General features: G+C 33.8%; 1 protein-coding gene across 1 annotated transcript in view; it reads left to right on the top strand.

Annotated features, from left to right (window-relative positions):
• Window positions 1-20567, top strand: part of PIK3C2G (phosphatidylinositol-4-phosphate 3-kinase catalytic subunit type 2 gamma) — a 364289-nt gene that overhangs the window by 107941 nt on the left and 235781 nt on the right. Inside the window, exons 14-15 of the mRNA XM_019039448.4 lie at window positions 489-619; window positions 8735-8923. Coding sequence (XP_018894993.2) covers window positions 489-619; window positions 8735-8923 — 320 coding nt within the window. The remainder of the gene's footprint in view (window positions 1-488; window positions 620-8734; window positions 8924-20567) is intronic.

The following is a 20567-nucleotide window of genomic DNA, read 5'->3' on the forward strand; positions in this document are numbered from 1 at the left end:
ATGTGTACATAATGATTCTCAGACTTGCAAATTTCATGAACTAGAGATCAATATAGATTAACTCTATTTTTTCAGGCGGGTTACATGAAAAAAGCATAATTACCAATGTTAAATTTCATCATTTCATAAGGAGACATTTTAACACTGAAATGTAAAAAGGATATAATGTCAGCATTAACCAAAAGTGTAACATATTAATCTTTATGGAGAGACCATATATTATTATTTCTCTCATTTTCCCTCAGACAACATTACCGGTGACCCATCTATACAATTTGTATACATAATTGGCTAAATAACTTGTATATTTAAATCCTAAGTCCAACCGCTAATAATTATTTTAGAAATTATTTTAAAATTATAAATAGCACAGAAAAAATAGAATTTATTCTGTTCTTTAGTTTCTATAAATCTAAGATAGGAATATTAAATCAATAATGTATTTTGAGACACCTTCAACACATGGCAAATCATTTTTTTTCTTTCAGATTGATTTTCCAGCTACTGGGTGGGAGTATATGAAACCTGATTCTGAAGAGAATAGAAGTAATCTTGAAGAGCCACTAAAGGAGTGTATAAAACATATTGCCAGACTTTCACAGAAACAGACTCCCCTACTGTAAGTGACCTAGGTCTTGTGAATGAATTTTGCCTGCTGTTTATGATTTCCTCAATCATTCTTGAAGCATGATAGCTTCAAAGAGTGAGTGTTCCTTCCTACATAACTCGTTTCATTTCCTGATGTCATGCTTCTTGGATGGTTAATTAATGTTTAGGATGTAAATAAGTAATTTTGTCTGCTTTTAACGATTTATTTCCTGTGGTCTTAAGGAAAAGTAAAAGGTTTGGAAGTTATTCAGTTCAAAATAACAAAGCAGAGAGTGATCATATATACATCAGCACATAGCAGTGATAAACCATCTCCCAACCTTCCTTCCAGGAGGTAGAAAGTTGTTTTAGTCAACAGGGAAAAGCAACATTTAATTAAGGCAGATTTTTAAAAAGAGCAGAAAAGAAATAAGTCTTGTTTTAACACCACAAATTAGTGACTAAGGAGTACTTTGTAAAATAATAATTCTTTGAATAGAACCAAAATCCCAGGAAGAACTATTAGGGAATTAGTGGCATTTGTAGTTGATACTTGGCAAAATGCATGTCACAGCTGATCATGCTCATTAATAACAAGCCAAAGGCATCAAACTGAGAAAGTGTCTCTCTCTCTCTCTCTATCTCTTTGTGCGTGTATCTGTGTGTGTGTGAGAGAGAGAGAGAGAGATTAAGATATGTAACATGATAACAGACTTCACTCCAAGAGTGAAAATTAATGTAAAGGTTTTAAACAAGGGAATCATGTGACCAGAAAAATCTTGAGTGATACCTTTGACGACAAGTTGAAGAATGGATTGGAGTGGACGTGACAGTAGAAGCAAGCAGTGCAGCAAGGAGGTGAATGTAACAGTTTAGGCAAGAGGCCATGATGGCTAGAACTAAGATGATAGCAGTGGATATTCATAGAAGTGGCTAGATTTGGGAGACATATTTTGGCAGTTGAGAAGACATAACTTGATGATTAATTAGAATTTTGGAGTAAGTCCCTTAAGAAATTAAAGAATCAAGGTTAAGTCAATAGAGAGTCCAAATCAACTGGGCAGATGGTAGTCATTTTCTGGAGGAGGAATTAGTTTGGGCCCTCCCATACTAGGGCACTGAGTGCAATCAGGAGTTTTCTTTTGAGTAATCTTCCTACTTTCCTACTCTCTAATTTCAATATTTATTACTGTTTTTCTCATTCACTTCAAGCCAGTAACATCAAACTCCTTTTTAAACTTCAAATGTGCTAGTCCTGCTCCCATCTCAAGGCCTTTATATTTGATATTCCCTCTGCCTGAAAAACTGTTTCCTAAGTTCTTCACATTACTAAATTATCTCATCCTTTAGGCTTTCACTTAAATGTCACCTCAAAAAGTCCTTCTTTGGCCACTCTATGTGATGAAGCCTTTTTTCCCTCACTCTCTATCATATTACCTTTTATGTTATCACACTTAACACAAGCTATTATCCTGCCCACTCATGTGTTGAGCTCTTGTCCCCCTCATTAATTTGCAAGAACTGGAAAAAGCAAGGAACCTATCTTTCTTGTTTATCACTATATTTCTAATGCTATACACTGATAACAATGTGTGTGAATAAATAGATTATAAGGACTGAATTGACCTTGCATAGTTTCTGGTATAAAAAGTTGCCTTAAGAACTGAAGATGACAGAAGATTCTCATAGTCTTCATGACACATATATTGACAATCCATTGTCATACTAGACTATTGTCATCTTAACTAGATGAAGCATCTTTTTCTGTCTTACTTGAAAATGTAAAACTGTGTGTTCAACAAGTGTGCCACAAATAAGAGGCTAGCATATTTACACTTAGAGGTTTTAATATGAAAAAGATGCCTTGAAATTTTAAATATATTCAAGCAAAAAGAGGTCAAAACCAACAAATAATAATCATGGTAACTCCCTTTAAATATCAGAAGTTTGTGTTTTTAAATTAACCCTGGTGATTTCTAATTGTTTTATATTTCAGTTTCTATTAAAGCTAATAACACTCATAAAATAAGCAACATTTTCCTCTGTTTCACCCACTCAAATACAATTATTAATGATCAGTATGGTGCAGTTTTATTCTGGACTGTGAAAATAGATGGAGAACAGCCTTCAATGTGGTGAAACTTGTGTTAGAATCAGATTAACCTCAGTTTTCCAGTACCACATTTTATCATTTAGTTGGTGACTTAATTATTCCTTCTTTCAAACTGACCAAAAGTAATCAGAGCGAGGAAGTTCAGACTCAGTGAAACTCAGTGAAAATATGCCTGTGATATTTGTAAAAAATAAAAATTAAAAAAAAAAACTTCTTGATGTCAACCAAAAAATGCTTCCAAATCGAAAGACCCCAGAATGAAATATATAACAATATATGTTCTAAAATAGATTAGTACTTCTACTTCTACCATGAAGAATACCTAGTGCAAGACTAACCCCCATGACTGACAGAATTATGACAAGAGAAAAATAGATACGAAGCAACTGTTTTCATAAATTAAACAGACAGGACTTGAGGTAAGCCTTGGGATTAAAGTGGCTTTCAGCCTGGAGTCACTTTCTATACCTGGGTCCTCCCACATGACTTGCGAAGGTAGAATATAAGAAGAGAATGCAGCTCCTGCTGAGATATTTTTAAAAAGGCAGAATTTAGAGTTCAGTGATGCTGAGGCAGCTGGCATCTTCAGAGCATCATACTGGAGAGCAGGATGAGAGCTACAGAAATCTGTATTGGAGTCTTCTTAAATATTTGGTTGAGTGCTAAACTACTCAACTTTCCAGGTGGAAACTTTCCAGGGCCTACAAGAGAACTGCTTCAGGGAGATGTAAAATAAATGTGATTTGAGAAGCCACACAATGCTGGGAGACATAGAAATTCTGACCAATAAGAATGGAGAAAGCTCACAGGCTGTCCCTTACATTTAATAAAGAAACCAAAAAGATGCACATTAGGATTAAGTCCACTCTAGCCCTAGATTAAAGACTGTAGTAGACTCAACCTAACAAATCATAAAAACCGGTCTCAAAAAAATTAGGCTGATCTTCCAGTAATTGAACTGTCTACTAAAAAAAATGAGATCCGACACCTGAAAAATAGCAGAATGCTGACTCTCAATAATGTACTTTTCTAAATGTCTAGCATATGATCAATAATTGAGAAAACTATTGGAAAATGTCTAGCATACAATCAGTAACTAGGAAAATAATTGGAAAGAATCAGGAAAATATAAACATAGCCTGGGGAGAGGAAGTGGTTAATAGAAACAGATCCAAAGAGTTTTAAATTAGCAAATAATTATTCCAATACAGCTATTATAAAGATATTTACTGATTTTTTAAAAAGATGTATATGAATGAACAAATGAAGAATCTTATTAAAAATGGAAATTTAAGAACTGAAAACACAATACCTAAAATATTTGTTTAAAAAATCAGCAAATGGGCTTAATAGATTGTGAAATGCAAGAAAAAAAGAACGGTGAGCTTGAAGACAGGGCAATAGGAATTATACCCCATGTTGAGGTACAAAAAGAAAATAAAACTTGAAAATAATGACAGCGCCTTGTAACCTGAGGGACAATATCAAACAATATGTGTGTATTGGACACACCAAAAAGGAGAAAGATAGTGAGGCAAAAAAAAATTAAGGAGATGGCCAAATTTTACAAATTTGATTTAAAAAAATTAACCTACAAATATAAGAAGTAAAAGGCTTAGTAATCCCTAAGCAAATACATACTCTTTCCTTCTTTCTTTTCTTTCTCTTTCTTTCTTCTTTTTCTTTCTTTCTTCTTTCTTTCTTTCTTTCATTTTCTCTTTCCTTCCTTCCTTCCCTCCCTCTTTCTTTCCTTCTTTCTTTCTTTCTTTCTTTCATTCTTTCTTTCTCTCTTTCCCTTCTTTCTTTCTCTCTCTCTCTCTCTCTCACACACACGCACACACAACAAACACCCCCAGGTAACTTATAGAGAAACTGCTGAAAAATAAGATAAATTTAAAAATTTTGAAACATCAGATAAAATAAACAAATTCCATATAGAGAAACAACTATAATATTAATACTATGATGTTCTATATAAAACACTAAATGCAGGCCTCTCATAAAAAAAAAAATCAAGACAAAAGGCAGTAGAATACTATCTTTGTGTGTTAAAGATGAAAACAACTTTTTCAAATTAGAACTCTATACACAGTAAAATTATGTTGCAAAAATTAAGGCCAAATGAAGATATTTTCAACCAAATCCAGCTGAGTTAGTTTAGTATCAGTTCATCCGTACTATACAAAATAGTAAAAGAAGTACATCAAGCTGGAAGAAAATGATACTAGATGGAAACTCAAATTGGTAAGAAGAAATGAAAAATACCCCAAAATATGTAAATAAATAAAAATAGTTTCATTTACACATTTATTAATTTATTTAAAAAGTGATTAAAGAAAAATGAATCACAAGGTACTCTGGTTTATAATATATAAAAAATAAAATTTATAATAACTTCAATAAGAATGAAAATGGAAAATGGAAGTAAACTGTTCCAAGTTTTTCATATTATATGTAAGGATGCATAATGTTAATTCATGTTGGCTGTAATATGCTTAAACAAAGGATATTTTAATCTCTAGGAAAACCACACCCCTTAAATTTTACGAGTATATTTAAAAACCAAGGAGAAGATAAAAATGAAATATAACAGGAAAAAAAATCTGAAAGGAAACATAAAAAAGAAAAAAGGGGACCAAGAAATGGTTTGGACAAACAAAGAAAAAAACACCCCACAGAAACTAATAGCAGTACAGTGAGCCTTTGGTGTGGTTAGGTAATCATATCAATAAGACATTAAATGTAAATGCACTAAGAACTCAAATTAAAAAGCAGAAATTGTCAGCCTACATCAAAAAAGCAATATATAATTTTATTCTGTTTACAGGAACATGTATATAAGCAATTAGATTTTATATATAAGCATTTATACATAAGCAATTAGATTAAACATTTTATATATAAGCAATTAGATTAAAAGTAAAAGAATAATATTTTCCAGGAAAATCATATCACCTTGCTAGATCTAGGAAAAAAAGTGGTAAAGTTCAGCACCCATTCATGATAAAAACTCACAAAACTAGAAATAGAATGAAACGTTCTTAACCTTGAAAAGTGATCTATGAAAAGTTTATAGTTAGTATCATGTTAAATCATGCAAGAATGAATGCTTTCTCCTGAGGTTAGAAACAAAGCCACGATGTCTGCTTCAAACATTTCTTTAATGTTGTATTGGAAATCCTAGCCAGCACACAATGTGAAAAAAAATTAAGGTAAAAATTAAAAAGAAAGAAATAAAACTGACTATTTTCACATAGCATGATTATGTAAAGGTCACAGCATTTGAGATCAATGTGCAAGATCTAATTGTGTTCCAGTAAAAATATATATAAAATAAATTCTGTTTTGAAATGTTACTTACTGTATCAAAATTTTATTTACTAAAATTTAGTAAATTATTTAATAAAATTTTATTTACAGAAAAGTGCAAAACTTTCCTAAGGAAAATTAAAGAAAATCTAAATAAATGAAAAAATATACTGCATTTATTGATTGAAAGATTCCTATGGTTAAGATGATAATTCTCCCCAAACTCATCTATAAATAAAATATAATCCCAATGAAAATCCCAGCAGGCTTTTGTAGAAATTAAAAAGCTGGCTCCAATATTTACGTGGAATGCAAAAGAACCTAGAATAGTCAAAGCAATCATGAAAAAAGAACAAAGTCTCACTTCATAACTTGTATGGATTCACGTACTATAAATTTACAGCAATTAAGATAATGTGATATTGCTTAAGGACAGGCAAATAGATCAATGGAATACAATTCAATGTAGATAGAATAGAGAGCCAGAGACCTATTTGTATGTTCAATTTACTTTTGACAAGGCCACCCATGCAATAAATGAAAAAAGTACTTTCAGCAAGTAAAATACTGCTTTCAGAATACTTCAGAAAAAATCACAAGAATCAACGTTAAGATAGGCAATGTTTTCTTAAACAAATAAAGAAAGTAATAACTATTTAAAAGTTTCTGAATTGGACATTATCAAAATTTAAAACTATTCATGAAAAGACCCCATTAAAGAAATCTATAGGCAAGCCACATTCTGAGAAAAATATGTGCAAAACATTTATATGGCAAAATTTTTGTATCCAGAGTATATAAAGAAATCATGCAAATGAATCTAAACAAACAAAAAAATTGGGAAAATACATGAGCAGAGAGTTCAAACAAAAGATATAAGAAGATAGTATATGAAGAATTGCCTAGATCCCAAGTAAATATAAATTAGAAGCACAATGAGATACCACGATACACCCATTGGAATGGATAACATTGTAAAGACAGACAAAATCAAGAGTTGGCAAGAATGTGGTACAAATGGAACTATCATACTCTGCAGGCAATAGTGTAAAATTTTACAATTACTTCAGAAAACAGTTTCACAATTTCTTGTAAAGATAAATACCTAACATATAACCACGTCCTTCCTCTCACAGATATTTCCTAGGAGAAATGAAAAATACATTCATATAAAAACTTGTGCACAAATGATCACAGCACATTTATTCATAATACCCCCCCCAAAAGGAAGCAACCCAAATGTCCATCAAATAGGAGAGTGAATAAGTAAACTATGGCATAGTTATACAAAGGAATAATATTCATTAATTAAAAGGAATTAACTATTGACAAACTCAACCAATATGGATAATTTCAAAAACACTATATGATGGAGTGAAAGAAGCCATAAATAAAAACATATTTACTCTATGATTCCATTTATATGAGGTTCTAAAAGGTTAATATTTATCAAGAGAGAAAGAAATGATACCAGTGCTTGCCTCTGATGACATCAACGAAACTATTTTATATTTTGATAGGAGTGTGGTTGTTATCTGGTATATGCATTTGCAAAAATTTATTGAACTGAAGCTGCGGAATGTCCTTGAATGTGAATTTGCTTTAACAAAAAGAGCTAAAAAAAAGAAAGAAAGCAATTGTTCAGTATTGGGGAAAAAAATTTAATCTGAGCAAATATGTTTTAGTAATTTTACTATGGATTTTTTTTCTTCTGTGGGCTTTTCAGAGGAAAAGGTGGTAGCAAAATATAAAAAAAGGAACCTAACCACACCTTCAAAATCACCTATAATCCAATCTTTTCTTTTTACAGATGAGGAAAACTTTAAAATGAATTATAGAGAAACATAGACCTTTAAAAGATTTTTTTATGTTTCATTAACTTTCTCGGGAGTTTCAGCAGATTCCAGCTCAGTGTCACTTTGGAGGAGAGAGTGCGCAAAAGCCATTGTTGTGTGAGGGAAGCTGTCCTCCAATTGAACTGTGGTTCTGAATACTTCTACTGGAGTGTGAGCAAAACATGATAAATTGTCAGCAAGTCAAGGCCCTAGTCCTAGATTTAGATCTTTTATTTCAGACTACTCTCCAGGGGCAAATACTTGAGCATCTAAGAAACTAGCATCACTGACATTTTCACGCCAAACTTCCCATGAACTCTGAACATTTAAAGACATAATCCAGGGATGAATTGAGATCTTTGTTTTTGAAGTTAACAACAGCAAAGATTTCTTAACTCTGATAAAACTTGCTTTGAGATGAAGAAATATCATTATTAAAATATGCCATTTTTTCACAGGCCCACTTGGATCTCAGTTAATTTGTAAAAAATAAAAAAATAAGAAAGTAAATGGTTGATTACCTCTGTTCTAAATAGGATGTGTCGCAGGATTCAGAAAAACTTGGTTTTCCCTAGAGGAGAGAGATTTTGCCAACCAAAATGACATATTAAAAAAAAAAAAAACACGAATAAGAGTGAACAAAAATAAATGTGAGTTATCTGAAATGATGTTATTTTTTTCAAAATAATAATACAAAAGAATAAAGTTAGTGGAAAATAAACTGATGAAATAACCTATGAAACTATCCGAAGAAGGTGAAAGACGTTTTTGAAAGTAAACTAAAATAAAATTCAAAGAACTACAGTAAGGTTTTCTACTGAATATTTATAGCAACATTTGTTAGTGCAGCAAACTCCAGTAAATTACAGTTTCCAATCTGGTTTTTCAGGCTCTCTGAAGAAAAGAAAAGATATTTATGGTTTTATCGCTTCTACTGCAATAATGAAAACTGCTCCCTTCCTTTAGTCCTGGGTAGTGCCCCTGGATGGGATGAAAGGACTGTTTCAGAAATGCATACCATTTTGAGAAGATGGACATTTTCTCAACCTTTAGAGGCTCTTGGGCTTTTGACTTTCAGGTAAGAATTGCATAACAAGCATGATATTACTGACTGAGAAGAACTTGCTTGAAGAGAAATATAGAACCATATAATTAATTCAATAGCTATTCCGTTTGTTCTCAATTTTGATAGTTATGGATATTAATTTTAGATAAATGTAAGCTATGAATATAAATTTTAAACAAATCTAAGCTATAATCATGTCTGCTGCCCTAAGTTTGTAGTATAATAAATGGTAGAAGTTTCTTAAATGAGGATTCTAGTTCTTACAGAAATAATTTAATTAAGCAGGGAAAAATAAAAATCCCTACTTCTTCTCTCAAACTAAAAATGTCTTTAAAAATTAGGATCATTTTTGTACTATTAAAATATGCAAAGTTTAGCAAAATGCTCTGTGTAAAGTAGTTGTACAATTAATATGATAATGATGATGATAGGAATAAAAGAAAAAAGTCTATTCCTTGCATGTCCTTGAGATCTTCACTCAGAATCAAATGCATGGAGCACCAGGAAAGGGCTAATGATGTCTTCCTGTTAAGGAGAAGCTTGTAGGAACAACTGTGGTAGCTGGCTCTGGTCCAGGAGAAACAAGTCTTCCTTGGCTTTCCTTTTATATTCAAAGCCAAGAAAAGATATTTTAAGTTTGTCCTGATAGCATCAGCTCACTGATGCCATGAAGAAAGTCTGCAATCTCTTGAGCCAGGCAAAAAACTGTGAAACCCCGCTCTATTCTAAATCCATTCTCAAGAACCCAAGAGGAGAAGAAAGGTGGGAAAGGGAGTTACATGAAGAACTTTCTTCATGTAACCTAAACTGACTTTTAAAGATTTATTTACCAATGAGTGTCCTTCAGAAAACTTCTGGGGTGGGTAAAGGGGAGAGTGGGTTTTTCTTATTATCTGTAAGAGTTACTAGCTTCTCAGTCACCCAAGCTCGAAATTTACATACTATTTTTGTACTCCTCACTTTGAAGATTTTATTAGTTTTATGGCTTCTTCCATTAACTGATGTGTGCTCGGATGCCTACCTCTTTCTTTGTATATATAATGGAATATATATATTTATATTTGTTTCTATTTGAGCTTGCAACTTTTTTCTTTTGTAAGCTTTCTTGTGTGGGGTCTTCTCTGACCTTGCCATGTAGAATTGATCACTCCTGGACTAGTACAGTGCTCTGTTACTTTACACATTGCATTTTATGGTAATGTGTTTATATGCAACAGGTAAAATGTGTATATTTTCACTCACATCTGACTCAGAGCTACTCAAGGCAAAACAGATCATCTCAATGTTTCTGTTTCCTGAAGGCTTAGTGTTACCTAGGACGTAGTAATTCCTCAGTATTGAACCAATCACTTTCTAAGATGCATTATTATTATTTTTACAGTAGTTTAACTTTAAATTATAAGCAATTTGAGGATATTATCATTATTATTTATTTCCTACGTGACTTTGTACAGTTGCATTAGTTAATAAAATAGTCATGTGGTAATTAACAATTGATTGGTTTCATTGGGATATTCACAATTCATCATGCTAGTGTTTAAAGACCCTTTTGGAAAAAAGGTCTCATTTCCAACATGATCCTACCCCTTTTTCTGGTTTAGATGTAAGAACAGCTAAAATCTGTAAAATTGTTATGCTAAATTCTAGCTGGTTTTTGCTGAAGTTAGACTTGGGCTATTAGCACAATTATTATTTTGTCATTCTTGAGTTGATTAACTAATAGAGAGTTCATTCAAAATGTGACAGTCACAACTGACAGAATAAGAGAAAATAAATATCTGACAAGGAAATTTTATTCAAAACATATAAAGACTCTTAAAACTCAACAACAGAAAGATAAATAACCCAACTGTAAAATGGACACAAAGGCTCTGCATGGGCATTTCTCCAAAGAAAATATACAAATGCCGAACATTTACATGAAAATATGCTCAATATCATTAGCCATTAAGGAAATAAACATGAAAATCTCCTAACACCTAAGATACCATACTCACTAGGTCTGGCTATAATCAAAAAATACAAAAAGGACAAAAAATAAAAAGTGTTGATGAGGATGTGGAGAAATTGGAAACCTCATTTATCTCTGGTGGGAATGCAAAATTGTGTAGCCAATTGGAAAACAGTGTGACAGTTTCTTAAGTGTTAAACCCAGAGTTACTATATGACCCAGCAATCTTACTATGAAGTATATACCCAAAATAAATTTAAAAATATGCCCACTTAAAAACTCATGCATGCATGTTTGTAACAACATTATTCACAATAGCCAAAAAGTAGAACCAATCCAAATATCCACCATCTAATCAATAGATATGTAAAATGTGATCTATCCATACAACATAATATTATTTGATAATAAAAATGAATGAATACTGATATATGCTACAACATGGACGGACCTTGACAGCATTATGCTAAGTGAAAGAAGCCAGTTACAGAAGACCACATATGGTATGATTCCACTTCTGTGAAATGTGCAGAATAGGCAAAGCTCTACAGACAGAAAGTAAATTAGCAGTAACCCAGAGCGAGGGCAAGTTGGGAGAAAATGGAGAATGACTGCTAATGGGTATGAGGTTTCCTTTTGTGGTTATAATTGATATAATTGTTGCACAAATCTGGAAACATGCTAAAAACATTGAATTGTGCACTTTAAATGGGGTGGATTGTATGGTATTTCAATATCTTGGTAAAGGTGTTTAAACTTTTTGAGAAAATAATTGTGAAGGTAATATCTATGAATCTCTCTAATATCTTTAAAGAATAATTTTCTAACAAGATAACTTTCCAAAGATTAAAGTTCATGGAATTTTTTTTAGAAAAATCTTTAATAGAATGAGATTGTAATACTGCTCTGTTTACTCACTTATTAAATAAGAGGATTAGCTGGATGAACTTCGATATCCTCTGATCCCTGATAACTAAGCAGAATTATGCTTCGTGAGTCTTCTTTATCTAAACAGATCTTCAAAATCTGTTTGGCTCATTCAATGTTTTATGTGTCCAGATAAAATTTTTACTTAGTGCCCCTTAGTACTATCTCATATTAACATCCATAACAACCTTATGATGGAAATACTATTATTATTCCTATTTTACATATGAGGAAACTGAGGCCTATAGAGGTTATGTTGCCCCAAGTGCCCTGTAAGTTGAAAACCTGGGAGTCAAATCCAGGCATTCATGAGAGTTTATAATCTGAACCATTCTGTTTAAAGCCTTCCTGCATAAACATGCTAGGCTATTTACATATGAAATATCTTGGCTATCCTAAACAGTTTTTTAAAATTGTAAATAGGAGCACTTAGCGATCTCGGTCATGCTCAGATGTTTCTACTTCACCATGTAATTTCTTCTTTTCTGAATAATCAGATTTTTAGAGGTTATGGGAACTGATTTTAAAGTAGAAGGTGTTTATTAAACTTCATTCAGGGAACTTAGTAGAATCCTGATTTATTTACACACTGGAAAGTTTCTTATCATGCACCAAATAAGGTCACTGCAAATGTTGGAGTATTTCCATTGTACTCATCCTCTGACTCCCACTCTCAGTTTTACTGAACTATTAAAAAACTTGAGGACAAGCTGTTTCCAGAAATGAACCTTTCAACTCCTCTAAATTAAAAGCTGACTTTTCTGAGAACAAACAGTATGTGCTTATTAAGTGAGTTGTCAGAGTGAGTACTTGAGAGATCTATATTTTTCCTCCTTTGAACAATCTATTTTTTAAATGGTTTAACCTCTTGACAACTGGTGTGCTCCATTTCCAGCTTGGGGAGTTTTTAATATTGCTATTTACTTAATCTGTCCAAAGGTTCACCATCTCCTTTTAGTTTAATTTTAGCAACAGACATGATGAAATTTAATTTACCTAGGATGGGCCATACGGTGTTAATATTTCTACTACTGAGTGCCAGCAGAGAGCTCCCTGGGTACTGATAACTTCCATTAGAGAAGGCGGTGCCGTCAGGAAAACAGAGACCAAGGGCTAAGGTCCGTGGTTCCTGGCAGATGGTTGCTATTTTCCTGAACCCTCATTCCCAGGCACAACTATTCAACTGCTAATAACAAGCAAAAATTACCCAAGGAATTAAAAGTCAGTTCAAGGAAAGTATTCATTTAAAAATAGCAACTTTGAATTGGCATCAGAGGATTACATCAGAAGCTTAAATAAAAATTTGACAAGGTATGAGAACTTGCCATCCCACATGATGTAAAATTATTGTTTTGCAAGAAGAAAAGCAATATTTAACAGACAGTGCCTTAGCTTCCAAAATTAGGTTCCTTGGAAAAATATTTCCAAAATATTTTTTTTCTCCAAACCATTGTATTCTTTATTGTACATTTAATTTATACTGATGCCATTGTTTACTAACATTGTAAATAGAAAGAATGGAATATGGCATAGGGAGGCAGTTAAAACTCTCACATTTGACTGAATAATTAAATTATGAATGATGGGGTATCTTTTCCATTTATTTATTGAACAAAAATATGTGTACAGACAAATTGGTAGGCACTGAATCAAAGAGGTAGATGAATAAGCCATAGTGACTGTCTCTAAACAAGGTACAATTTATAGGGAGAGACTCAAGCTAGAGGTTACCAGTCAATGTGCTCTGTACCATCACCAAAATAAGTAGTAAGTACTCTACGAGCCCAAAGGAGAGAGAGGAAAATTCTTTCAAGGAAAGTAAGGAAAAGTTCACAAAGAAATTGGATTCTGACCTGAAATATTCATAGGAATTTTCTGAGTGGAGAAGTGGGGAAATGACATTCCAAGAAGGAAGACTAGTGTGTGCATGGTTATACAGGTTCAGAAAATAGTGAGTCATTTTATATAACATTAGAAGAGAATTGTATCAGGAAACAAAGTTGAAAATGGTGGTTCAATTTAGATTGTTTTGGGCCTGCTGAGCCAGGTAGGTACTATGAAGTTGTTATGACATACCATGGAATTTTGTTAACAACAGGAGTCATAAAATCAGATTTGTGTTATATGTGCACAAATCTGGCATCAGTATAAAGAACAGATTGAAAAAAGAAGAAAATGAGAGAAAGAATATTAGATAGATAATAGATATTGAAATAATCCATTTGAAAAATGGTCTGGGACTGAACTAAGAAGTCTAAGCAGTAGGAATGCACAAAGCAGATTTGAGAGAAGTTTCAGAGGAAAGTAAAAAAGAGAGAAGAAATAAGGAAGACTTTAAGCTTTCAGACCTGGGAAACTTGATAGATAATTGCATCATTCACCAAGATAAGAGTTTTAGATGAAAGAGCAAATTTACGTAGTGAACGTTGAAAAGTTCTATTCTGGATATGTCACATTTTTAAAAACCCATGAGACACATAGAAGAAGATGCCTGGTATGCAGTTGTGTATACAGGTCTGAATTTTAGCAGAGAAATCAAAACTTGAAAAACAATGTGGGAGTTGTTGGCTTTCAGGCAGTAGTTGAAGCCACGGAAGTAGAGGATGTGAGGATGTGTGACAAGTACTGTGTGTAGCTATACAGAGGAAGTATAGAAAGAGGCCAGAGATGGAACTCTGGAGAACAGCAACATTTTTGTTGTTGTTGTTGTTGTTGTTGTTGTTGTTGTTGTTGTTGTTGTTGAGATGGAGTCTTGCTCTGTCTCCCAGGTTAGAGTGCAGTGGCGCGATCTCGGCTCACAGCAACCTCCGCCTCCCCGGGAGAACAGCAACATTTTAAGGACAGTGCAAAGCAAGAAAAACCAGGAAAATAAACTGAAAAAAAAGTGACCAAAAGGTTGCAGGAGATCCAGAAAAGGGTGGTATCTTAGAACTCTTGAAAAAGATTTTCAAAGGCTTTAAAGAAGTATTAAATAGAATTAGGTCTAAAAACAGATCAATGAATTTGGAAATCAGGTAGTCACTGATGATATCAATGACAACAGTTTTTTAAATTTAGTTTTAATTGACATAATAATTGTATATGTTTATGTGGTACAATATAATCTTTTGATCTATATATACATTGTAGAAAGATTAAATAAAGCTGATTAACAAAGTCATCATCTCACAAACTTATTTTTGTGTTTAGAATGTTAAAAATTTATTTTTAGCAATTTCAAAATATATGATACATTGTTATTAACTCTGGTCTCCATGCAGTGCAATAGATCACAGAAACTTACTCCTCCAAGCTACTGAAACGTTGTACCCTTTGACAACAATCTCCTCTTTTTCCATTTCTCCTCTCCCCAAAGCCTCTGGTAACCACCTTTCCACTCCGTTTTTATGACACTGACTTTTTCAGATTCCACATTTAAGTGAGATTATTAAAATATTTGTGTTTCTGTGCCTGGCTTATTATACTTAGCATAATGTCCTCCAGGTTCATTCCTGCTATCATAAATAACAGAACTTCCTTCTTTTTAAGGATGAACAGTATTACATTGTGTGTACATACCACAGTGTCGTTATCCATTCAACCTTTAATGGACACTAAGGTTGCTTCTATATCTTGGCTATTGTAAATAATGCTTTAATGAACATGGGGGTGCAGATACCTCTTTGACATACTAATTTTAATTCATTTGGATATATATATCCAGAAATGAGATTACTGGGTCGTATTTTAATAGTGAAGTTAGATTCCATACTTCAAGTTCCTAAAAAGGAATAGGGAGATATAAATGGTGCCTCTTGGAAAAGAATTGATGACAAAGGCAAAAAGATAGCCAAAGTTGGAAGTGGTCAGAAAAAGATGTTTGATGTTTGGGGTTTGTATCCCTTTTTAAATAAAAGAGCTTCCAGCGTGCTTACAAGGTGAAAGGAAGGATATTTGAAGGGAAGATCAGAAAAGAGATGGATAGGTGAAGTAGCAAAATGGGATGGTACTAACAGCCAACAGCCTGGAACAAAAGTGCAAGCAAGCATTTTATCCAGGGAAAAGAGTGTAACTTCTTCCTCTCAGGTGAGAGGGAAGGAAAAATATGAATACAATTATAGATAAGTGTGGATACAGAAGAGAAAAATGTGGAAATTTCAGTATTCCCTATCAAGGAAGAGTGAAGGTGAGAATGAAGAAGGTGGAGTTATATAAACACAAAGATACATATTTTGTCCTTGTACGCTTTTGGAGTTTCTTGAGTTATTTCCAGATTTCACAGTTGATAACATAAGCTTTGAAATCAGACTTATCTGGTTCTACCAGTTATTCCTTGAATGACCTTGAACAAGTTTCTTTAACTTTAAAACAAAGAGTAATATTATGTACCTCCTAGGGTTCTTGTCTGGAACAAATAAGGTAAGGTACATATGAGAGCATTCAATAAATGCTACCAAACATTCTTATCATCAATCCTTCATTATAATTACATTTTAAAGAGAATTTTCAGCTTTCAGATTCTTTCATTGCCAAATGTTAAATATAAATAAATTCATGAGAAATATTTAATTTCAATTAAACATAAATGACTTAAACACACTTGTCGAAACTTACATGATAAAGAGTTGGCATCTTAATAATATTTTATAATAGAAGGACATAATTTACAAAGCATTTCACAATATATGACTTGAAATACAGAAAAACCTCCTTAATATTAGTCCCAACATCTATTTCCCCCATTTTACTGATCTCCATTTTACAGATGAAGACATTGAAACTCATTTGTCTATTCATTTATTCAATACGTGTATATTGATGGCCTACTCACCTTAGACACTTTGCTAGGCCCTGAAACTAGCAAAAAGAAACATGATCTTTATTCATGGTCTTGCAATCTTCTGGAGGTAGATAATAGGCCATTACCAAATTATGAGTGTAAAACAACAGTTGTTATCACAACTCTGAATAAAAGCTACATAATCCTATGATAACATACAACAAAAGAACCAAACCTTTCTTCAAAGGAGAAAAGTCTTCCCTAAGGAAGTTATATTCGAGCTCAAATCTAAAGTATAAGTGGGAATGAATTGACAAAAGGGAAAGATTAAGAGAAGGATTTTCCGGGAAGAAAGAACTTAAATATGACTAAGTCTTGAGACAGGAACTGCACATAGGAAACTGGAAGAGAGACAGTGTAGCTGAAGTCCAGGGGAGGAGTATATGATTTAAGATGAACTGACATTTGAAGGTCAAACTAGAAGACCATGTTGAGGACTTCTAAAGCAGGACCAAGTTAGGCAAATTGGCCTTCATGCTAGTAGCAACAGTAAGGCATAAATGATTCTAAGTAACAGAATATTTTGAACAGATTTGCATCTCTTAAAGATCACTCTGGTTTCTGAGTGAAGCATAGATTTGGTGAGGAAAGCAAAAATAAATGAGCTTCCATGAAGTCTTTGCCCATGACTATGTTCTGAATGGTACTGCCTAGGTTTTCTTCTAGGGTTTTTATGGTTTTAGGTCTTATGTTTAAGTCTTTAATCTATGTTGAGTTAATTTTTGTATAAGGTGTAAAGAAGGGATCCAGTTTTAGCTTTCTGGATATGGCTAACCAGTTTTCCCAACACCATTTATTAAATAGGGAATCCTTTCCCATTGCTTGTTTGTGTTAGGTTTGTCAAAGATCAGATGGTTGTAGATGTCTGGCATTATTTCTGAGGCCTCTGTTCTGTTCCATTGGTCTTTATATCTGTTTTGGTACCAGTACCATGCTGTTTTTATTATGGTAGCCTTGTAGTATAGTTTGAAGTCAGGTAGCATCATGCTTCCAGCTTTGTTCTTTTTGCTTAGGATTGTCTTTAACAAAAGCCAAAACAGACAAATGGGATCTAATTAAACTAAAGAGCTTCTGCACAGCAAAAGAAACTATCATCAGAGTGAACAAGCAACCTACAGAATGGGAGAAAATTTTTGTAATCTATCCATCTGACAAAGGGCTAATATTCAGAATCTACAAAGAACTTAAACAAATTTAAAGAAAAAAGCAAACAACCCCATCAAAAAGTAGGTGAAGGACTTCTCAAAAGAAGACATTTATTCAGCCAACAAACATATGAAAAAAAGCTTATCATCACTTGTCGTTAGAGAAATGCAAATAAAAACCATAATGAGATACCATCTCAGGACAGTTAGAATGGCGATCATTAAAAAGTCAGGAAACAACAGATGCTGGAGAGGATGTGGGGAAATAGGAACGCTTTTATACTGTTGGTGGGAGTGTAAATTAGTTCAACCTTTGTGGAAGACTATGTGACAATTCCTCAAGGATCTAGAACTAGAAATACCATTTGACCCAGCAATCATTTACTGGGTATATAACCAAAGGATTATAAATCATTCTACTATAAAGACACATGCACATGTATGTTTATTGCAGCACTGTTCACAATAGTAAAGACTTGGAACCAACCCAAAGGCCCATCAATGATAGATTAGATAAAGAAAATGAGGCACATATACACCATGGAATACTATGCAGCCATAAAAAAGGATGAGTTCATGTCCTTTGCAGGAACATGGATGAAGCTGGAAACCATCATTCTCAGCAAACTAACATGAGAACAGAAAACCAAACCCCAACTGTTCTCGCTTGTAAGTGGGGGTTGAATAATGAGAACACATGGACACAGGGAGGGGAACATCACACACCAGGACCTGTTGGGGAGTGTGGGGCTAGGGGAGGGATAGCATTAGGAGAAATACCTAATGTAGATGATGGGTTGATGGATGCAGCAAACCACCATGGCATGTGTATACCTATGTAACAAACCTGCCTGTTCTGAACATGTACCCCAGAACTTAAAGTATAATGTAAAAAATAAAAAATAAAAATAAGCTTCCTGTTAGGAAGCAATGGAAGTAGTTTAGGTGTCAGAGAATGGCAGTCATCCTAGGAAGGTGGCAGCAATGATGTAATTAAATGAACAGAATGAGAAAACGGGAGTGAAAATGGCAGAATTGAATGGAGAGGGTCTGTGAAAAAGAGATGTGTCAAGGATGTATTAGTCTGTTCTCACATTGCTATAAAGAAATGCCTGAGACTGAGTAATCTATAAAGAAAAGGGGTTTGTCTCATGGTTTTGTAGGCTATACAGGAAGCATGGTTGGGGAGGCCTCAGGAAACTTACAACCATGGTGGAAGACAAAGGGGAAGCAGGCATACCTTCACATGGCTGGGCAGGAGGAAGAGATGGGGAGAGGTACCACACACTTTAAACAACCAGATATCATTAGAACTCTATCACCAGAACAGCACTAAAGGGGGAAATCTGCCCCCATGAGTGAATCGCCTCCCACAAGGCCTTACCTCCAGCACGCTGGGGATTACAATTCAACATGAGATTTGGGTGGGGACACAAATCCAAACCATATCAAGGCTCAGTTCTATGTTTCTGTCTTATGTAAGTAGGTCATAATAGAAACATTCACCAACATGGGGCACGCTAGCTGACTAGCAAATTTTAGAAGAGCCTTATTGTTCAGGCCAGGCATAGTGGCTCACGCCTGTAATCCCAACACTTTGGGAGGCCAAGGTGAGGTTGGCAGATCATCTGAGGTCAGGAGTTTGAGACCAGCCTGGCCAACATGGTGAAACCCTGTCTCTACTGAAAATACAAAAATTAGCCAGGCATGGTGGCACAGGCCTGTAGTCCCAGCTACTCAAGAGGCTGAGGCAGGAGAATCACTTGGACCCAGGAGGTGGAGGTTGCAGTGAGCCAAGATTGTGCTACTGCACTCCAGCATGGGCAACAGAGTGAGACTCCATCTCAGAAAAAAAAAAAAAAAAAGATTATTTTTCAGATTAGGATCCGTTGGCTTTGAGGTGTTATGAAATAGTTGCATTTACAGATTTGGTTGTTCAAAAAGTCTAAGCTAGAGACTCCAATTTGTTTTGTAATCATCCACAGAAGGATGTGAATTAAGTGAAAGATATAGATGAATTTGCTTAGAGAGAGGGAACATAAGGTAATAAAAGAACAGTCTCGATGTTTAAACTCAAAATTTCTATCCTTTTCAGTGCATCATGTTACTTTTACATATAATGTTTATGTTTAGTGCATCCAAACATAACATCTACATGGTGCTTTCAGTACACTACTGGCTTTATGACAGTGACTTTTTAAGATTAGCTACCTGTAAAATCAACGTGTAATTATATAAGAGGAGCGAAATCAAGAACTGCTTTTTAATTGTAAATAGCAATTTTAATTCACTAATACAATGACCATCTAGTTAATTCCCAATTTCTATATGCAAGTCCATATACTATCCATCAGGAAACATCTCTGTATGGCTTCCATGTCTCCTTGGGTCTGAGATTCATTATTATTCCTGTTATATCATGACTGGGCCAATGTCCCAGTCCAATTAGACATATTACATTGCTTACTATTAAATATCTTTATTGATCCATTTAGAATGCAATAAAATAAATAATATACCCAAGATAATCTTGTGATTTTTGTATAAGTATATATAAAAATATCCAGTCAAAAAAATGAAAAGTCCTTGCTAGGGGTGCTGCAGAAAGCTTAATGGCCTAGTGTTTTGGATATTTGGATGATAGTTTCAGTGACACAAACAAATGGTGTTGGGAAAACTGCTTATACTCCGAGTTTGAGTTTTTTCATCTGTATAAGGAGATTAAACTAGGTCTCAAGTTTCTTTGGGTTCTAATATTCTGTAACCATATAAAAATCCTTGAAAGAACATGAATTATTCAGTAGATAGACATTT

The sequence above is a fragment of the Gorilla gorilla genome, chromosome 10 (assembly GCF_029281585.2).
Source record: "Gorilla gorilla gorilla isolate KB3781 chromosome 10, NHGRI_mGorGor1-v2.1_pri, whole genome shotgun sequence".
Taxonomy (NCBI): domain Eukaryota; kingdom Metazoa; phylum Chordata; class Mammalia; order Primates; family Hominidae; genus Gorilla; species Gorilla gorilla.